General features: G+C 44.4%; 1 protein-coding gene across 2 annotated transcripts in view; it reads right to left on the bottom strand.

The window, feature by feature from the left end:
* Positions 1-21,557, bottom strand: part of LOC137415933 (transcription cofactor vestigial-like protein 4) — a 152,508-nt gene that overhangs the window by 32,622 nt on the left and 98,329 nt on the right. For both annotated transcript variants that reach the window (XM_068101457.2, XM_068101458.2), the window contains one exon: positions 8,122-8,413. In XM_068101457.2, the coding sequence (XP_067957558.2) occupies positions 8,122-8,413 (292 nt within the window). The remainder of the gene's footprint in view (positions 1-8,121; positions 8,414-21,557) is intronic.

Here is a 21,557-nt window from a genome sequence, read left to right as displayed (position 1 = left end):
AGTTTGGTGAATTTCTGCACAACCCTTTAGGAGATAGCGTTATGGACAGACAGATGGACCAGATTACAATATCCCCCCCTTTTTGTTTTTTCAAAAGGAGCGTGGGGATTGAAAAAAATCCATGCGGAAGAATACTTCTGGATTGCATGGCACTTAAAAAGGATCAACACATGAATATCCCAAGGAAAGGACTTGCTCCTAATCTTCCACGTGCGAGAACTTGCAAGCTAAATAAATTGTAGCCCAAGGCAAGCAAGGGAGTTGTGTGCCTGCCATCAAGGATTTCTTGTTTGAACCTAATAACAAAATATATCACAAGAAGACTTTCCATTTGCAGAGAGAACCTCTTCATCACAACAGAAAGGAATGAAGGAAACATGCTTTGGAAAATTGCTCTCCTCTCTGTATCGGTGTCCAAACGTGTAGCATGAGCCAAAGAGAAAGCCCCGAGATAGTCAACCGGAGAGTGCAGGCCTACGGGCAGAAGCGAATGTGTTTACAAAGAAAAAGCGCTTTTGCTGAGACTGTGGTAGATAAAGCATCAAAGGTGATGGTTTCTGGATCATTTATTTTCAAACCTAAAATGATTTAATGTGTACACAGATTCCGAGGGCTGTTTCTCTCTTAAATGGATTCCTCATGTGACCGACCTCTCAACCAATAAATAGACTGTTTAAGAAACCCAGTTTCCTTCACTGCAGAGCTTCTTCCAAGGTGCACTGCTTCTTATTTTTCTTATTTTTACACACTTTTATTTAACTTCATCTGAACTTTGTTTGTTTGTCCCGTTTCAAATATTTAAGCCGTTCGTTTTCTAGGTTCCATACATCCGAGAGAGCTAAAATTTGGGCACGGTCTTCTTTTCTGGTACATTTTCATCGATGAAATTGTAAAAAAAAAAAATTTAAATAGAAATAAAAAAAGGTTTAAAACTTTTTTTGTTTTTATAAAAGTGTGTAGCCCTAAAACATGTTTTTCCGTTTACTTGTTCTTCTTGCACAAACGTAAGTGATGGGAAAGGGGAAATAAATAAATAAATAAAGAAAATAAATCTTCCATCCACATGTGCTGTCTCACCCCACCCCCTTTATCTCCTTTTCTTCCACATTTTGCCCTGTTCACGTGACACGTGGTTGTCCCTCTACGCTCCCTCTCCCCGTCGGTATTTTGTGAATGCAAGATTGTTTTTTGCGGTTTTGTTTAAATATTATTTAAATATGTTTAAACTTTCCCCTGCAATGTTTTATTCAGTGGTATATCAAAACACGCTGTTTTTCTTCCTATTTAAAAAGCTTTTTTCAATTTCCTCTTCAATTCATTCCACTTCAAAAAATATTCAACCTCTTACAATTCTTCCTCCCTACATGCTCTAAACTCACCTTCATTCCACCCCTCCTCTATAGTTTTTTAACGCATCTCTGACTTGAAAATCACAATAAACCCAGTTTGTTATAAATGTTAGTTTTTCATTAATCATCCACTTTCTAAACTCCCCCCCCTTTAATGAAAATCCAGACATAATCTGCTGAACAGAAACTTTCCTCCTTCAAGATGTCTCCGATTCCTTAATATCTCTCCCTGGTTACTCCCGACTCCAGTATGATAGACCTGAGTCTCGTCCTGGTGGTGCGGTTGCTATCGTTATAAAAAACAAACTCTCTTCCTCACTCTCCTTGCACTGCCCTCTCTCCACCCCACCCCGAGGAATACCTCTGGCTTCAGCTCCCTCTCCACTCCCACCTTTTGTTCATATGTGTTCTGTACAGTCCTCCAAACAGGGATGACTTCATTTACATTTTGCTGTCTGACAACATGGACCAACTTCTATCCACTCATCCCAACTCTCTCTTCCTCATATGTGGTGACTTCAACTGTCATCATGCCACCTGGCTGGGTGTGGGTTCCTCTCTCACCAGCCATGGCATCTCAGAAAAGGACTTCTGCGACTCATTGGGACTGACACAATCTGTCAATTTCCCGACCCGGATCTCAGTCAATGGAGTATCTTCACTTCTAGATTTGGTTATGACAAACTTCCCTGCAAATGTCTGCTGCTCTTTTTGTGCTCCAATCGGCTCATCTGACCATATGCTTGTTGAAGTGGACATCTCTCTGGCCATTCTCAGAGAACCTCCTCAGCGTCAACAAGTCTGGCATTTCACTCAGGCCGACTGGCACGGTCTTCAAGCAGCCATAAATCATCTGGACTGGTCTCCCATCTCTACTGCCTCTGACATCAACTCTTCCTGGGAATTCTTCCAAAGCAAATTGCTCTCTCTCATGCACAGATTTATCCCATCTCGGCTTCAGTTGTCATACCTTTCCTCCCGTCCATGGTACACTGAATCTTGTGGTGAGGCAGTTGCCCTGAAACAACTTGCCTATCCCTCTTGTCAGGCTAATCCAACTGAAGGCAATCTCAGTTCCTTCCACCAAGCTCGGAACAAGTGTGTGTCTACCCTCAGGAGTGCCAGGAAGCACTATATCTCCACACTCAAGAATGAACTCTCAAACCTGTCTCCTTCCTCCAAATCCTGGTGGCGTCTGGTCAAATCTGTTTCTGGTGTTTGTTCCCCCTTCATCCCCTCCCTTACCTCAAACGGCTACACAGCTGACTCCGCACGTGAAAAAGCTGAATGCCTCACATCTGTGTTTGCCTCAAAATATTGTGTCCCAAACCCATCTCTCTCTGCACCCACCTTACCCAGTCGAACCCAACTGCTCCTGGACTCTGTGTCCCTCTCTCCTGACAAGGTGGAGATGTTTTTGTCAAACCTCGACTCTGATTCTGCAACTGGACCAGACGGCATCAACCCACGGGTCCTAAAAGCCTGCTCTGCCGCTCTTTCACACCCTCTCTCTGTTCTCTTCACCCTCTCTTTTCCTCAAGATCATCTGCTATCAGCTGGGAAATCAGCCAACATTACCACTTTGCACAAAAAATGTGCAAAAACAGATCCTTGCAACTACAGACCAATCAGCCTGCTCCCAATTATCAGCAAAGTCATGGAATCCATCATTGCTTCGGATATCAAATCCTTCCTCTTCTCCAATGGCTTGATCTCTGATCATCAATTTGGTGTCAGACCAGGTCACTCGACTCTGGAGATGCTACTTCTGCTGTCTCAACAATGGATGGAGGTCCTCAATGCCAAACAGGAAATCAGAGCTGTCTCCCTTGAGATACGGTCTGGCACCCCACGCTGCTCACCAAACTCTCCTCCTATGGTATCCATGGAAATCTCCACGCATTGCTTGCGGACTTCCTCTCTGGTCGTAATCAACATGTGGCCCTGAATGGATTTCTCTCATCTCCCCTTCCTGTTCAGGCTGGAGTTCCCCAAGGCTAGGTGTTCAGGGCCCTGTGCTTTTCCTGGTCTTCATCAATGATCTCTCCGCCTCTCTGAAAAATCCTCTCATCTCTTTGCTGATGACTCCACTCTCTGCCGCTCCATTCCTCGTCCCTCAGATCGGCAGTCTGCAGCCTCCTCACTCTCTGCAGACCTGGACAAAATCACAGACTGGTCAAACAAGTGGAACATGTCTTTCAATCCTGATAAATCTCACACTCACTATGTCTCTCCAAAAAGACCAAGTGGACAACCCTCCTATCTACTTTCTCAACAATCCTCTCCAAGAAGTTCTGTCACTCAAGCTATTGGGTCTCACTATCTGCCATGATCTTTCCTGGGAAAACCACATTTCCAAGCTGGGCACCAAAGCCAGTCGCCGACTGGGTATCCTCCGTCGTGCGAAGTCCTTCCTTGGCACAACTGAGCTCAACACCACATAATAGGCTTTCATCCGCAGCTCAATGGAATACTGCTCTCCCCTCTGGGCTGGTGCTCCTGCCTCACACCTAGCCCGGCCTCATGCTGTTGAAACCAAAGCTTTTAGAATCATTGGAATCTCCCGCGATGAAGCTGATTGCAAGGGCCTTTCACTCCCTCACCGCAGGCAGGTTTGTGGTCTTTCTGTCTTCTACCGACTCCTCTCCGACCTTGCTCCCCCAGCTGTATCTGTGCTCTGTCCCCCAAATATTCCTGCATGTCGCACAAGATCTGCCAGCAACCCTCTTATGGTTTAAAACTGCCAAAATCAAGACTCTCTGCTCACCTTCACTCTTTCATTCCTCTTTTCTCCCACCTCTGCAACAAACTCCCCCACTCCCTTCAATCCCACTCATCCCTCCAGGCCTTTAAAACAGCTGTTCACCACCATCTCTTATCTTCCCCCATCCAAAACCTTGATCTTTTCTACCCCCGTTAATTCACCCCAGATCCACTTTTTTGAAATACCAACTTCTTTCATGGAAGTCCTTGCAGTGTCCACGTGTTTTATACTTCTCCAACCCCCCACCCCCTTTCCCACGCCTCCTCCACCCCAAGCCCTCTCCCTCCCACATATCTCCTGATGTCACTGCTCTCAAATGTTGTGCTTGTGTGTTTCCCCCTCTATCCCCATCTTGTTTACCGCTCCCCTTATTATGTTTTATGTGTCCAATTTTTTTTTTGTGATTAATGTTAGCTCTTTCACGAGCCTCGATCTTGTATTTTTAAAAATAAATAAATAAATAAATCAGAAAAAAATCGAAGAGATGTGCTCAAACAGGGAAGTATAATGTTTGGCAAAATTAAAATATATGGTTCTCACCCTCGCATAAATATTGTGGGAAAGGTTTATTAACGTGTTTATTTATTTAAAATGAAGTCAGGTATGATGACAACATCGACGGTGGCTGTGCAAGTGGGGGGGGGGCGGGGGGGTGGGGGAGGGGGGGGTGGCACAAATGATTTACAGGCACATTTTAAAACATCTTTTCATGAAATTTGTATGTGCAATCAACATTGGGGGACACATTATATTTGTAACAATTTTTTGGATTTGACCCCCCCAGTTCATGCCCCAGGGTGTCGGGACTTTGGGTCACAGAGTTAAAAATGGGGAAAAAAAAGTTAACTCATAATTTGATATTGGGTCATTCCTGGTTGAACTGTTTGCCATCTTTCAACTTTGATTTCGGTGGGAAGCGTGGGGATTTGCGATGGCGTGCCAACAACTCCCTCTCGCTTAATTTAAAAAGATTTAGCAGGCCAGTGGACCGATGCCAAAAGGACATGAGACACAGGATGACAAATGGCAGCGGTTTGACCACAGGATATATTACCAAAATACAAGCACAGCAAGGAAATGTATCCATGGGGTTATCTTGCTAATCAGATGTTGCTCCACCATTGCCAGCAAGCACCGTACAGATTCTATATTTTGAGGTTTTTCAGCTCAATACATTCATAATCTTGGCCTGCCTGTCCCACTGTCAACACTAGAATCACCTTTTATCTTGCATTGCCCAAAGACATCACCCACAGTTGAATTTGGATGGCCCAATGTGGTGGAAGTGTTGCATACCTCGAGCACCTAATGATCAATCCTCATTATAGGTCAATCCGCTCTTTACTTCAGGGCATCTTGACTGAAACATAACGGAAAATACCTGCTGCACACCTTTATGAAGCACATGCTGCTTTGCAGTGTAGGGTAAAATATTACATCTTCAAGTAGGTTTGAACCACTGTTGTTGTTGTTGTTGTTGTTGTTGTTGTTGTTGTCGTTTTGTATGCAGCCTGTGGCTGTTGGTTGCATAATTTTTAAGGAAGCGTGTTTGTGCCACTGATGCAGTGCCCCGATTACCAGTGAGCTAGTACTCAATTTGCCGACCTCAGAAGGATGACAGGCTGAGTCAACCCACCTGGTGTTAATTCAACGATCGACCGGGATTCAAACTCAGAATCCTAGGATCCCAAGCCAGCACCCTAACCGCCAAGCCAACACCAGGCTTGTTGGGACCACTGGTTGTTAATTTCAAATTTGGTGTTTGGCTTCAATATGTTTGGTCGGTGTGTGTGTGTGTGTGTGTGTGTGTGTGTGTGTGTGTGTGTGTGTGTGTGTGTGTGTGTGTGTGTGTGTGTGTGTGCTGTTGATTGTTATCTCCATAATTCAGGTTATAGAAGGTGGAACGGAGTCTTTTATATTTTTGTATACTTGGTCAAAGCTCGTACGAGAGCGACCACATAGAATATATCGTAAAAGGAGCAGGAGACAAGAGTGAGAGAGAGAGGGAAGCACAACAACAGTGGTGAACAGGGACATCAGGAGATCTGTATATAAGAGAAAGAGCTGGGGCAGGGTACATGGGATAAACAAGATGGACACTACTGTGTATTTCAGGAAAAAAAACAGGGAATTTGAAGGAGGTGGGTTTAGGAGGATTTAGTGAAGATTAAAGGGGGTAGAAAAGATCAAGGCTTTGGTTGGGGGGGGGGGGGGGGGGGGAATATAAGACATGGTGATGAAAACCTGTTTTAAAGATCTGGAGGGAGGAGTGGGATTGAAGAGTGTGGGAGTTTATTTAAGAGGTGGGGAAAAAGAGGAATGAAAGAGTGAAGGTGAGCAGAGAGTCTTGATTTTGGCAGTTTCACCATAAGAGGGTTGCTGGCAGATCTTGTGCAACCTGTAGGAATATTTGGGGGACAGAGCACAGACAGAGCTAGGATAGCTAGGCCGGAGAGGAGTCGGTAGAAGACAGACCACCAACCTGCCTACAGTGAGCGAGTGAAAGGCCCTTAATATCAGCTTCATCGCGGGAGATTCCAATTATTCTGAAAGCTTTGGTTTCAACAGCGTGAAGCCGAGCTGGGTGTGAGACAGGAGCACCGGCCCAGAGGGAAGAGCAGTACTCCATCAAGCTGCGGATGAAAGCTTTCGATGTGGTGATTGGCTCAGTAGTGCCAAGGAAGGACTTCACACGACGGAGGATGCCCAGTCGGCGACTAGCTTTGGAGGCCAGCTTGGAAATGTGGTTTTCCCAGGAAAGATCATGGCAAATAGTGAGACCCAAAAGCTTGAGTGACAGAACTTCTTCGAGAGGATTGTTGATTGTTGAGCCAAAGTGATGGTGTGAGATTTGTCAGGATTGAAAAACATGTTCCACTTACTTGACCAGTTTGCGATTTTATCCAGGTGTGCAGAGAGTGAAGAGGCTGCTGCCTTCTGATCTGAAGGATGAGATATGGAGTGGCAGAGGGTGGAGTCATCAGCAAAAAGATAGAGGAGTATCCACATTCAAGTATCCACCTTCATTGTGGTGAAGGGTCGTGATTCATTGGCTAAATTGTAAAATTATCTTGTTCTCAGTTTTCTTCCAAGGGTGCTTTTCAGGATCATCACCGAACCCCATTCCCCACCTCCCCAAGACAGCTTCCAACTGTAGTTTGCTTGTGGTAATATTCGCAGAGATGGTTTGTGGGATCCTTGCAATGTTCTTCTTTATCATTCCCGTTGCTCCAATTAATCACACGTCGCATTTTGGTGCTCTTCAGCTTGCAGGATCTTTTTACTTTATTTTTGATGTCTTGAGATTTGGTGCTGGCGTGTTTGTGTGTGTGTGTGTGTGTGTGTGTGTGTGTGTGTGTGTGTGTGTGTGTGTGTGTGTGTGTGTGCACAAGATAGTGTTTGTCAAAGATGTTGTCATGCATTCGGTGATGTGTTTATTGCATTGAAATGGTAGCTTTATAGACGATGAACACAGATTTCAAGAAACAGAAGCAGGAACCGTGTCACAATAACGAGATCAGCCAGATGAGGTTATTTATCAGTTCGAACCATGAGACATTGAGGCTCAAGAAAGAAAGGAGGGTGCCTCGTTAATAGATTAATGAGCAACCGCAGGAATGGGAAGCATCTGCAGGATCATTCAGAAGTAGGTTTGAATATAAAGATTTATTTCACCTTTTTTGAAGAATATAAAGGAGCTGTCCTCTTAGCGAGAAGCAGCACGAGTTATTACCCTGCACTGGCGAAGCGAAAAGCGGGGTTCAGCATTCAGTTGCGTATGTGTGCCGTGTGCCGCGTCTGCATTTAAAAAAAAATCATTTTCTCGACAACCGTTGGTCTTATTGACACGAGATTTTAACATAGAAGCGCCTCCACCTACATAATCTTTTATTCATAATTATGGATGTACACACAAACGCGTGCATGCGTGCACGCACACACACCCACACACACACACACACACACACACGTCAAATGATGCAGATAATCATGATAGCATGTGAATACCTGTTGAAGAAGCACCGCGGGGATACTCGAGCTGAGGAACGGTGGCACCAAGATGCTGCCATCACTTGCATTGTGCAGAAATGCAGGGCTGGAGCGTGCAGCCTCAGATGGACATGCAGCGCTCGCGTTTGGAGACGTGGCCAGTGCCGGACTCAGTGAGGAAGCGGTGGCGGACACGCGGTATGCCAGACCGGCCGGATGCCGTGGTGGCAGTGAGGCGCTGCGCACCAACAGATTGTGTCCTTGTATCGTGTCCCGCTCACTAATATAATCCACACTCGCAGATTTACTCCTACAAAACGAGATAAAAAGAGATCCATGTGGAACAAATTTCGAACCTGGCATTGTGATGCACATTATTCATTTCAAAGTCATAATATAGTCGTTGCACGATCATGATAACCAGTGCTTTGGATAAATCTGAAAACAACAACAGCGAAACATTACCAACAGTGAAAAGTCAAATACAAGACATTGAAGAAGTCTGTTTATGGCACAGTCGGAGTAATGGAAAAGGGAAAATATATAAACATGTATGTCTATGTGCGCACACGACTTTAACGGGCCCAATTATTTCCATCTTATTGTGGGTTCGGCCAAGGAAGGTTTGTGACCACCATCTTTCATTACCTGACTTGCCCAGCCTTATGTTCGACTGAAGGGGCCAGGAATTTGTCATTTGTCCAGTGCCAGCAATAACTCAGCGACTCTTGGCGTAAAACACCATGGGATCTTTCATGTCGACCAACGAATGCTGAAGGACAGTACACTCATGTAGCAACAACACGCTACCTGCAAATCACCAACGCAACACTTTATAGTCAGGTTGGGAATCGACACCAGGTGAGACAGCACGAAGGTGAGACGGATGAGACGGCTATATCTACTCCATGCTGTCTTAAATGTATAACTTTTTGGAGCCTGGACAAGGCCCTGTTTAGAGCACAAAAATTGGTGATCGTGGGGTGGCCCGAGATCACCAAGCGCAACACAAGATCACCGTTAATTTGCTACCAAGCACGTGGCGCCCACGATCCGTTCCACCTTACGGTGTATTCTCTGGGCTCCCCGAGATTCCCTGAGATTCCCCGAGATTCCCAATTTCGTTATATGAACGCAAGAGTTTGCCGAGGCGCCTCTTTATCGGAACTTCTGGTGAAAGGTCCATCGCTTTGTTTTGCACGGCGGTTGTTTCACTTGCAAGATTTTCATTACTGATCCAGACATCCCCGACTGCCTTCCAGATGCAATAATCATGGTTATCCAAAGGAATTTGATTTTCTTGTAATTACGATTCATTGCCTCTGCCACTGAAGGAGAACGGAGGTTATGTTTCCACCTCTTTTTGTCTGTTTTTTTTTTTGTTTTTTTTGTATTCAAGATCGAGGCTCGTGAAAGAGCTAAGATCGGAACATTTTGTTTGTCTGTGTTTGTCTTTGTCTGCCTGTACACCTGTTTGTCTGTGAGCAGTATATCTCAAAAGGTTATGGATGGATTCAGCTGAAACTTGGTGAACAAGTTGGATGCGCGACAAGGAAGGATCGATTCAATTTTTAAAAAAATTCGAAGAGAAAAGAAAAGAAAAGAAGGAATTTTCGAAAAGATCCAGATCTGGATACGAGAATTTTATTATTTTTAAAGTGATTGTTTGTGACTGAGAGATCGGGCAAAAAATGATAAGAGATAGGGCATGATGTTTCAAAAGGTTATGGACAGCGTCATGACAAATCGTGGTGTTCGAGTTGGGTAGGTGACGAGAACAGGCCGAGTAGATGTGGGTGGTCCAGATGTAGATCGAACCGATCAGTGGGATACAAAACAAACTTTTCAGCCTGTGGAGGTATGTGCTCTCCTGGGTATCATTCTAGTAAATATTATGTTTTGGGTTCTATGCAAGGACGAATTACCCGTGAAAACGAAATAAAAGTGTCTGCCAAAAATATGTCAGCATGTTCCAATCATTCTCAACCACTTTCCAGTGGAAGACCTTTGGAAGATTTTTACTGGAAGGTCACCTTTTTCTGCGTTTTATGAACGCTCAACATTACTGCCAAAGACAATCTCGGAACATCAATTTTGAGGCGCCCTGAGATCACCTTTGTTCTATAAACACAGCCTAAGTGGCCACAACTGACAACACATCAAAGACAAGGAAACCAGGCAGGAAGCTTTCAATTACCACAAAAAGATGCAAACACATCATATCCACCAGGATAGTTTACTGCAACCAAAACTACTTGACCCACAACAGACCAGCATGCAATTGCGTGACAGTCACGTGGAATGGCGTGACGTCAAAATGTTCCAATTTAATTATCCACTTGCGATTAATAAGTGGGAAAAGTCAACTTCCTAAAACTTAACTGTGATAAATCTGAAATAATCATCATTGGCCCAAAAACGCTCACAAAATCCACCCATAATTTTGCCCTCAACATCGACGGTATCCCAGTATCCACCTCCCCTCTCATCCGGAATCTTGGCGTCATCTTTGAACAAACCCTCTCCTTCGACAAATACACTAAACAGATCACAAAGACGGCCTTCTTTCACCTGAAAAACATCGCCCGTCTCCGCTCATCCCTCTCCTCCACGGCTGCAGAAACCCTCATCCACGCCTTCATCACCTCCCGTCTGGACTACTGCAATAGCCTCCTCTATGGTTCACCCTCAACAATCACCAATAAACTCCAATATATTCAGAACTCCGCTGCCCGTCTACGCACCCATTCCCGGACCCGTGACCACATCACCCCCGTCCTTTACAAGCTTCACTGGCTCCCCATCTCCCAGAGAATCCAGTACAAAATCCTCCTCTTGACCTACAAAGCCCTCCATAACCTGGCCCCATCCTACCTGGCTGACCTCCTCTCCAGACACACTCCCACCCGCAACCTCCGCTCTGCTGGTACCAACCTCCTGACCCCCCCCCCCCCCCCCCCAATCCGGACCAAATTCAGATCCTGGGGTGACAGGGCCTTCTCCATCGCTGCTCCCACCCTCTGGAACTCACTTCCTCACACCATCAGAGACTCCTCCTCACTCACCACATTCAAAACATCACTCAAGACCCACCTGTTCAGCACTGCATTCAACATTCAACCCACAGCATTTAACCCCTGACTATCACTTCTCCTTCTCCCTCCTTTTGCTTTAAATATTTCCCTATTGATTCTTGTCTTTTTGCAATTGTTGTTTTCATGTTTTGTTATGCATTGTGTTTTGCACTCTGTCAAAGTGCCTTTGGGCTTCTGGAAAAGTGCTATACAAAATAAATGAATTATTATTATTATTAAAAGATTGCTCTCCAACCTTATTCCTTCTTTAGTGTTAATGGTGCAGCATGTGAAATTACGGAAAACTTCAGTGCAGCATGTGAAATGAAGGAAATCTTATAGCACGAAAAAAAGATCCGTTACTGATCGTGATCCTCCTTCACACCTAGCTCGTCTTCACGCTGTTGAAACCAAAGCTTTCAGAATCATTGTAATCTCCTGCGATGAAGCTAACTCCGAGGGCCTTTCACTCACTCACCGCAGGCAGGTTGGTGGTCTGTCTTCTACAGACTCCTCTCCGGCCTTGCTCCCCCAGCTCTCTCTGTGCTTTGTCCCCCAAATATTCCTGCAGGTCGCACAAGATCTGCCAGCAACCCTCTGATGGTGAAACTGCCAAAATCAAGACTCTCTGCTCACCTTCACTCCTTCATTCCTCTTTCTTCCCACCTCTGGAACAAACTCCCTCACTCTCTTCAATCCCACTCCTCCCTCCAGGTCTTTAAAACAGCTGTTCACCACCATTTCTTATATTCCCCCACACAAAAACTTGATCTTTTCTACCCCCGTTAATTCACCCCAGACCCACTTTTTTGAAATACTGACTTCTTTCCTGGAAGTCCGAGCAGTGTCCACGTGTTTTTTTTTTACCTCTTCCACCCCCTCACCCTGCCACCTTCCCCCAAGTCCTCTCCGTTCCACAAATCTCCTGACGTCCCTGTTCTCTACTGTTGTTGTACTTGTCTGCTTCCCTCTCTCTCTCCCCATTTTATCTCCCACTCCCTTTATTATACATTTTATGTCAGTTTGTGTTTTTTGTGATTATTGTTAGCTCTTGCACGAGCCTCAATGTTGTATACAAAAAAAAAAAATGGAGAATGATAAAAATGTAAAATAGAAATGAATGATACTCAACCGAGAGTGCAGGGATTTGTAATTTGTTCAGGATAAAGGCAAAAACTCACCTGTGCCAAAGACACTGTGGGATCTTTATTGGCTACCAATGACCAATGCCGGCAGATATTTTCGTCAGGCTTAACGTACTTCCGAGGGAGGGTGCACACACACAATGATGGCTCGCCCTCCACATGAAACACCAGGATGACAGTTTACAGCTGGGTGCGGATTCAAACCCATGGCTATATGGCTCACTCACAGGTGAATGCACATGTATATGTCTCGGCTATCCTACCAGCGTAACTTAACATAAAAATGAATTGATGAAAAAAGAAAATCAGGTCTTTTAATCGACTGATGAAAAAATATATATATATATTGGGATTTTTTTGGTACTAATCGTGCTTCTTTTCCGTAATTAATTTAATGAGATGTCTTTTTCAGTGTATTTCAAAATCAGTGTAGGCGTGGGAGAAAGTACACAACATGAACATCTGCAGATCCACTTTCAGATGATGTTATTTAAAAAAAATGGTTTCTGCCCTACTTAACATAGCTTGCTCAAAGTTGCTTTGCTACATTGTTACTTGGACACACAATAAAATAAATAAATCATTAAGAGCACATCATAGCTTTATGATTTTGCATGTTATACCCCTTAGGTAGAGCCAAAGTGGTCTGAGTTTTTCAGATCAAGTAAGGATTGATCCTAGAAAGGAAGACCACTAAATACCAAAGTCCAAGTACGTATTACTACTACCACTACAATTAATCCCAGCTAGTTGGGAGCCCCAATATCAGGGAGAGAAGACACAAAGCCCCAATATCAGATTCCATGGTAATTCATTTGTTCTGTCGAAAACAAAATTCAAATGAAGTCAGTGCAAAATAAACAAAACTAGAACAGCACTCGGTACAGCGCCTACTTCCGCCAGGATGAAATGTTTAGGTTTTGTATCCCACCGATAGGCCAGATCTGCATCCGGACCATTCGTCTTTGTCACACAAAAAAAATGGAATCAATTTGCCCTTGTCACACACCCAAACTGTCCACCGAATGTCATCCAAATCCATCTACAACTTCTTGAGATATCGTACTCCATATCGTTTTTGGCCCAATTTGTCATTGGTGAAGAATCACTTGAAAATTCGAGTATCCGGATTCGGACCTTCATCAAAATCTAATCAATTCGTCATTGTCACACACCCAACCTGCCCACCAAGTTTGTGTCCATAACTTTTTGAGATATCCTGCTCACAAATAAACAGAAAAGGGTGAAAGCATAACCTCCATCCACCCTCGGTGGTAGAGGTAATAAATAATCAAACTAGTACCGATACATCACCTGTCGAGTTCCTTGAGAATTCCATATCAATAAACCTCATGACCACTTGAGAAACCATTGATATGAACTGGATTTTGTGGATTTCACCTCGTGACTTAGACGACGTTTGACGCCAACAATCACGGATAATTGTGAGCTCTGATGCCATGACAGTTTTTGGGTTTTTTTTGAGATCCGCAACTTTGGCTGATCCAAGCTGTTTGCTTTCAAGTGATTGGTCATGGGAAAACAGGTTGTTCGTTATATAGGTGGAGATTTGCTACGACCAGGTAACACTGCCCCTTTTGAGAAGAATCCCTGCAATGACAAATCAGATAACATCTAATTGCATCGAATATGCCCAATAACCTGCCAACACAAGCAGAACCGTTAGAGGTAAAAAGGAAAGTAGGGATTTTAGGCCCATTCGTATTCTTATCCGAACCCATGGCTCATGATGCAAGGAACCCAGGTTGAAATCCCATGTAACACATCTACAGTGCCTTCAGAAAGTATTCACACCTGTTGACTTTTTCACATTTTATTGTTCCAGCCCGAATTCAAAATGGATTAAATTGAGATTTCTCATCACTGATCAACACAATACCCGATAATCACAAAGTGGAACGTATTTTTTTGGGGATTTTTACAAAATAATTAAAAATGAAATAAAGAAATATCTAATAAGTATTCAACCCCCTGAATCAATACTTCGTAGAAGCGACTTTGGTAGCGTTACAGCTTCAAGTCTTCTTGGGTATGTCTGTATCAGCTTTTCACATCTGGATTTGGGGAGTTTCTCCCATTATTCCTTGCAGATTTGCTCAAGCTCTGTCAAGTTGGATGGGGAGCGTCGGTGAACAGCAATCTTCAAGTCTTTCCACAGATTCTCAATGGGATTCAAGTCTGGGTTTTGGCTGGGCCACTCAAGGATTTTCACATTCTTGTTCTGAAGCCATTCCAGTGTTGCTTTGGCTGTATGCTTGGGGTCATTGTCCCGTTGGAACGTACATTTTCACTGCAGTCCAAGGTCTTTTGCACTCTGAAGCAGATTCTCCTCAAGGATTTGCCTGTATTTGGCTCGATTCATTGTTCCCTTTGTCATTGTCAGTCTTCCAGTCCCTGCCACTGAAAAGCATCCCCATAGCATGATGCTGCAACCAGCCTGCTTCATAGTAGGGGTGGTGTGAGGTGGGGGATGAGCTGTGCTCAGTTTCCACCAGACATAGAGCTTTGCATTCAAGCCAAACAGTTCAATTTCCTTCTTATCAGACCACAGAATATTTTGCCTCGTGCTCTCAAAGTCTTTCACGTGCCTTTTTGCAAAATCCAGGCGTGCTGTCATGTGCGTTTTTCTCAGGAGTGGCTTCCGTCTGGCAACTCTCTCATAAAGGCTAGATTTGTGAAGTGCAGCAGAGACAGATGTCCTTCTGGCAGGTTCTCCCATCTCAACCAAGGAACTCTATAGTTCAGTCAGAGTGGTCATTGGGTTCTTGGTCACCTCCCTGACCAACGTCATTCTTGCCCGGTTGCTCAGTTTGGTCAGAGGGCCAGCTCTAGGAAGAGTCTGGGTAGTTCCATATTACTTCCATTGCCTAATGATGGATTTCACTGTGCTCTTGGAAACTTTCAACACTCTAGAAATTGATTTATACTCTTCCCTAGATCTTTGCCTCCTCACAATTCTATCTCGGAGTTCTACAGACAGTTCCTTGAACTTCATGGTGGAGTTTCTGCTCTGAAATGCAGTCAACAATGGGACCTTATATATAAGGAGTGTTTCTTTATAAATCATGTACAATCGATTGAATTTGTCACAGGTGGACTCCAAACAAGTTGTCGAGACATCTCGGGGATGATCAAAGGAAATTGGATGCACTTAAGCTCAATTTGGAGTGTCATAGCAAAGGGGCTGAATACGTATTCACTCAAGACATTTCAGCTTTCAATTTTGAGTTATTTTGTAAAAGCTTCTAAAACAAAATTCCACTTTGTCATTATGGGTTATTTTGTGTAGATCAGTGACGATTTTTTTTAAAATTTAATTCATTTTAAATTGAGACTAACAACAAAATGTGAAAAAGGTCAAAGAGTATGAATACTTTCTGAAGGCACTGTATATTAAGGTCATTGGCATCCATGGAAAAGCGCATCAATGTCATGTAATACTTCGTATAAGCGACTTTGGTAGTGATTACAGCTTTGAGTCTTCTTGGGTGTCTGTATTAGCTTTTCACATCTGGATTTGGGGAGTTTTTCCCATTATTCCTTGCAGATTTGCTCAAGCTCCGTCAAGTTGGATGGGGAGCGTCGGTGAACAGCAATCTTCAAGTCTTTCCACAGATTCTCAATGGGATTCAAGTCTGGGTTTTGGCTGGGCCACTTAAGGGCTTTCACGTTCTTTAATCACCAGATTCGGTGGCACAACGGTGAAAGCGTCTTCTCTAAGTCTGGGAGGTCATCGGTTTGAATCGTGAACGAATCGCACTGAAAAAAAGAAAAAAAAACCTTTTAAAACATCCGTGCTGCTTACTTGCTCGACAGTCGGCGTTTAAAAGGAAAGGACACGGACAATCAACTCCAGGTTGGCAACTGTTGCACACACTTGATCGGCCTAATGTCCTCCTTCTGCACTCAAGTTCTTGTACGAGAACTCGTATTATCAACGCAATCCCGTTCCTTTACTCGCCAACAAGTAGAGTATCAAATTATGCCGACTTGCTCTAGAAACTGACATTAATTACAAGCAGCTTGTCCCTGTTGAATACACACAAAGGCATGCACCCTATGCCTAACCACTAATTTTAGTGCCTACCTCATTGCATTCACTCTCACTATTACCAGTTTCCACCTGTCATTAGGCCAAAGCCTCCCAACACAAAATGATGTCACCGAGATCAGATATCCTCTGCAATACCCTCGATGTATAAATAATACCTGTTGTTTTTGTGAGAAAAAGCGTTAAATGCCAGGATATGTTTATTTTCTCTCACCTAAACACCATAGAAGCTTGCTGTGTGTATTGAGGCTAGCCACCACCAGGGTGAAGCGTGCAGGGCTGATGGCAGTTCGGATTACTCTCTAATTATAGACAAAGAGGGCAGAAGAGCAGATGAAGTAAAGGGAAGTAAAGTCTGGTGTATCTAATTCCAGCAACCTGGGGCACCGTAGGCCAACCCTTGCCCCCATCCCAGAAATGAGCCCACAGTGGTAACTGTTAAATACAGGCTTCGAGGACCAGAAGAGAAAAACGACAAGGGGCCAAAGGGTCAAATTATAGTGAAGGGAAAACCTGCAAACTGTGGTTACACCTTGTTAGTTGCACCACAGTTTATCAACACATGGTTCTAACAACATTTATGATTAACAATTATGGTTTGGGTATCTTTGCCAATGACGAGTGCTCTGACCAAAAGAGAAAAACCAAATTATATATAAAAAAATTTTTTTTACGATCTTTGATCGTAGTGAGGCGCGCACACACGCACACACACACACACACACACACACACACACACACACACACACACACACACACACACACACACACACACACACACACACACACACACACACACACACACACACACACACACACACACGTTGGTGACCCTTTGGCCCCTTTTTGTTTTGCTATTAACTGGTCTTCACAGCCTTGAACTGTTATTACTGCAGTGGGCTAATATCTGGGAGATGGAGAGTGGGAGCGGTAACGGTTGGCCTGCAGTGCCCCAAGTTGCTGGAAGCTTAGGCGGAGAAATACCGTCACTTTCCGGGGCAAGCTGGGTAACACAACAATAATAATAATAATGCATTTATTTTATATAGCGCTTTTCAGGAAGCCCAAAGACGCTTTGACAGAGTGCAAAACATAATGCATAGCAAAACATAAAAACAATTGCAAAAAAGAAGAATCAATAGGGAAATATTCAAAGCACAAAGGAGGGAGAAGGAGAGGAGATAGTCAGGGGTTAGATGCTGTGGGTTAAATGTTGAATGCAGTGTTGAACAGGTGGGTCTTGAGTGATGTTTTGAATGTGGTGAGTGAGGAGGAGTCTCTGATGGTGTGAGGTAGCGAGTTCCAGAGGGTGGGAGCAGCGATGGAGAAGGCCCTGTCCCCCCAGGATCTAAATTTTGTCCGGATGGGGGGGGGGGGGGGGTCAGGAGGTTGGTACCAGCAGAGCGGAGGTTGCGGGTGGGAGTGTGTCTGGAGAGGAGGTCAGCCAGGTAGGATGGGGCCAGGTTATGGAGGGCTTTGTAGGTCAAGAGGAGGATTTTGTACTGGATTCTCTGGGAGATGGGGAGCCAGTGAAGCTTGTAAAGGACGGGGGTGATGTGGTCACGGGTCCGGGAATGGGTGAGTAGACGGGCAGCGGAGTTCTGAATGTATTGGAGTTTATTGGTGATTGTTGAGGGTGAACCATAAAGGAGGCTATTGCAGTAGTCCAGACGGGAAGTGATGAAGGCGTGGATGAGGGTTTCTGCAGCCATGGAGGAGAGGGATGGACGGAGACGGGCGATGTTTTTCAGGTGAAAGAAGGCTGTCTTTGTGATCTGTTTAGTGTATTTGTCGAAGGAGAGGGTTTGGTCAAAGATGATGCCAAGATTCCGGATGTGAGGGGAGGTGGATACTGGGAAACCGTCGATGTTGAGGGCAAAGTTATGGGTGGACTTGGTGAGCGTTTTTGGGCCAATGATGATTATTTCAGATTTATCACAGTTAAGTTTGAGGAAGTTGATTGAACAATGGTGCTGCCCATCTCATTGCAATCAATGGGAAATTTCCCAAAGAGGAATTTCCTACTCCCCATGGATGCCAACCTATGGGGATCGTCATGTTTTATCCTTTTAAATGCCCAACGTCAAGAAAGCAGCATGTGCCATTTTAAAATATTTGTGATGACTCGGACGGAGTTTGACCTGCCGACCTCCCAGACTAAAAGCAGACTCTCTGACCATTACACCACCAAGTCTGATGCATCTATGGATTTCGAGTTTTGACATGCAAAATAAAGTATCACATGCATGTTCACACAACACACAAAATGTGCTTTAGGGTTGTGTCTCAATTATATAAAGCAAAGTGAATGATAGACCTATTGTATTTTTCCAGATGTTCCCCAAATCCGAGCAAGCATTTATCCCGGTGTAGTAAAGCATCAATGCCAGAAGCGGAGAAATCCTTAGGCAGGCCATTCCAGGACACAGGCTTTGACAACATCACTTTGAAACACGATGCCACCCACAAGCGATGGAAATCATATGTTGATATATCTGGCGGTTTTGGTTAAGACCTTCTCATTCCAAATGCATTCTAATCGCAGAGTCGAAATTTTCGGAAATCCACCCCTCTTCCTCCCCCATAATTGTTGCTTCATCAAATTCCAGGTGCAAATGAATGATGGCTTCCAGAGTTCTAGTACCGGTTCTAAAGTCTGTTACAATATCGCAACACGTTTAGGCGATTGGTCCAAAAGCACTTGTTCAGCACGCGGAACGTTTGCAAGAGTCACAATACTGCTCCACCAGAGCTTGTTCATCTTCTTCTATATTATTATTTATATATATATTTTATATATATAAAATAAAGTTTTTGTTTGTTTGTCTGCACGCGCTAATCTCCTGAACGGTGAAAGATAGGAGGAAACCTCTAAAACAAAAAATGTCGGGATGGGCCCCGGGAAGGTTATAGGCTAGGTGGCGAAGCCGGTCGAGGCCGCCTTGGCCGGGATGGGCCCATTTCGCAATTAAAAGCTGAGCTGAATTATAGTAGTCATTCTTCTACGGCCGCGAGTAAAAGCTGAATGATAGTAGTAAATTCATTCAAAAATAACCAAAAATGTCGGGACGGGCCCCGGGAAGGTTATAGGCTAGGTGGGGAGGCCGGTCGAGGCTGCTTCGGCCGGGCTGGGCCCATTTCGCAATTAAAAGCTGAGCTGAATTATAGTAGTCAATCTTCTACGGCCACAGGTAAAAGCTGAATTATAGTAGTAAATTCATTCAAAAAGAACTAAAAATGTCAGGACGGGCCCTGGAAAGGTTATAGGCTAGGTGGGGAGGCCGGTCGAGGCCGCTTCGGCCAGGCTGGGCCCATTTCGCAATTAAAAGCTGAGCTGAATTACAGGAGTCAATCTTCTACGGCCGCGAGTAAAAGCTGAATTATAGTATTAAATTCATTCAAAAAGAACCCGGGCAACGCCGGGTGCATTCGGCTAGTTCCCCATAAATGATTCACGTTGATTTTCAAGCATTCATTTCATGCAACTCAAACGTGCTTTCGCACGAGACATGCATCACCAACGCATACAGTGAATGTACTGGACATTCCAGCTGCTTTTACCTTTTCCTTCACCACAAACCTCTTTACACAATGGCATCCTTCACATTGTGACACCGTTCAGTGACGCTTCGCAAATACCCAGAGCGTTTTCCACAGCTTTGAAGCTACCACGACAGCTCCTCCAACGTTCCGCAAAATGCCATTATTGTATTAGCCTGTTTTTTTATATTCACCTTAGCCTGCCTCGGCTTCATGTTTGTTAACGTCAATGCAGTGGATCATTTTCTTTCGCATAGCTTCCAAGGAAAGAAAGCTCACATTGTTCCTAGGCTGGCCAGGCAGTGGACTCAGCTGGGCCTCGTTGCCGGGGCAACGATGCATAAGGCGGCCTGCATGCCATAGCAAAGCAAAAGGGGAAAAAGGAAGACAAATGGAAACACTGCGGTGAAAAATAGTGGCAACTGGTTGGTTGTGTCTCGACTGCATTGTGCGTGGAATTCACTCACATTGCGCAACATCGAGTATGGAAGTTTAACGATGCATTTAAACTCGATGGCATTTCCTGCTTTCTTGTAAAGACAGTTGCAATTTGTTTTACGATGATCGTGGTAATTTAAGAATACGTGAAATTCCATTGCAGGTCATTTTGAAGATACCTTGCTTTTATTCACAAACGGTCAAGTGGTGCTTATTTAGTTAGATTCAACCAGACCCGGTGATGCAGTGGTTGGAGCGTCCGCTCTGAGACTGGGAGGCCGACGGTCAAACCAAACATATATATTTTAAATGGCACGTTCTGCTTCCTTGCTTGACGGTCAGGTTGTTATTTGGTAACCACTGCACACAGGCCTTCTCTTGTGTTGAGGTTCTTTGCAAGGAAACTCCATTCGATCATTTGTTTATCAAAGTGAATAAACAGCAACACGACTGTCAAAACTGATAAAGTGGAGAACAATCATTACTTTCTTTTAAAACACCTACCATTCTTGACCTTTGGAAACGAGTCGGAAACGTACCAATATTTTCACGGAATTCCCACATGAATAGAAGAGCAGTGCATAAATTCCACACACATATACAACAAAGCAGAAGCACTCAACATTGTCCGGAGGTGAGAGAGTGGGTGGGAGATGAAGGGGGAGGGAGGACAAAAAAGGAGTAGTGAGGGGGAGGGGAGAAGGACAAAATTACCCATGTGAAGAATGCTTTAACCTCAGCATTGCCCAGGTAAAAAAAGGAAATTGTAATACCCTCTGCCATTACCACCAGGTGGCGCTACAAGGTACACAGTTGCACAGAGAATTTACGCAACCACCCCCCCCCCCCCCCCCTTTCCCCACGACCCTCCACACCCTAACACGGGATCACAGCCACATAGCCTGTATTCCCAACCCCCAACGCCCCCACCCCCCAACATAAAGTTGTATTTGTACTCCAATATAGGAGTTTGTAACTTAAAAGATGTGTTCATGCATAGAACAGACAGAGAGACAGAGAGACAGAGACAGAGACAGAGACAGAGACAGAGAGAGAGAGAGAGAGATTTTTGCTTTATAAGTGCTTGTACACCTGCTCACTATGGGGGCAGTAGGAAGGGGCATTCCTCTCTGGGGTATATATAAATTACAGTAGATCTAGGGTTGGGCCTCAAGAACATCAGGG

This window comes from Myxine glutinosa, chromosome 11 (genome assembly GCF_964187855.1).
Source record: "Myxine glutinosa chromosome 11, kmMyxGlut1.1, whole genome shotgun sequence".
NCBI lineage: Eukaryota > Metazoa > Chordata > Myxini > Myxiniformes > Myxinidae > Myxine > Myxine glutinosa.
Note: the sequence above shows the minus strand (reverse complement) of the source record. Positions and strands in the feature narration are given on the sequence as shown.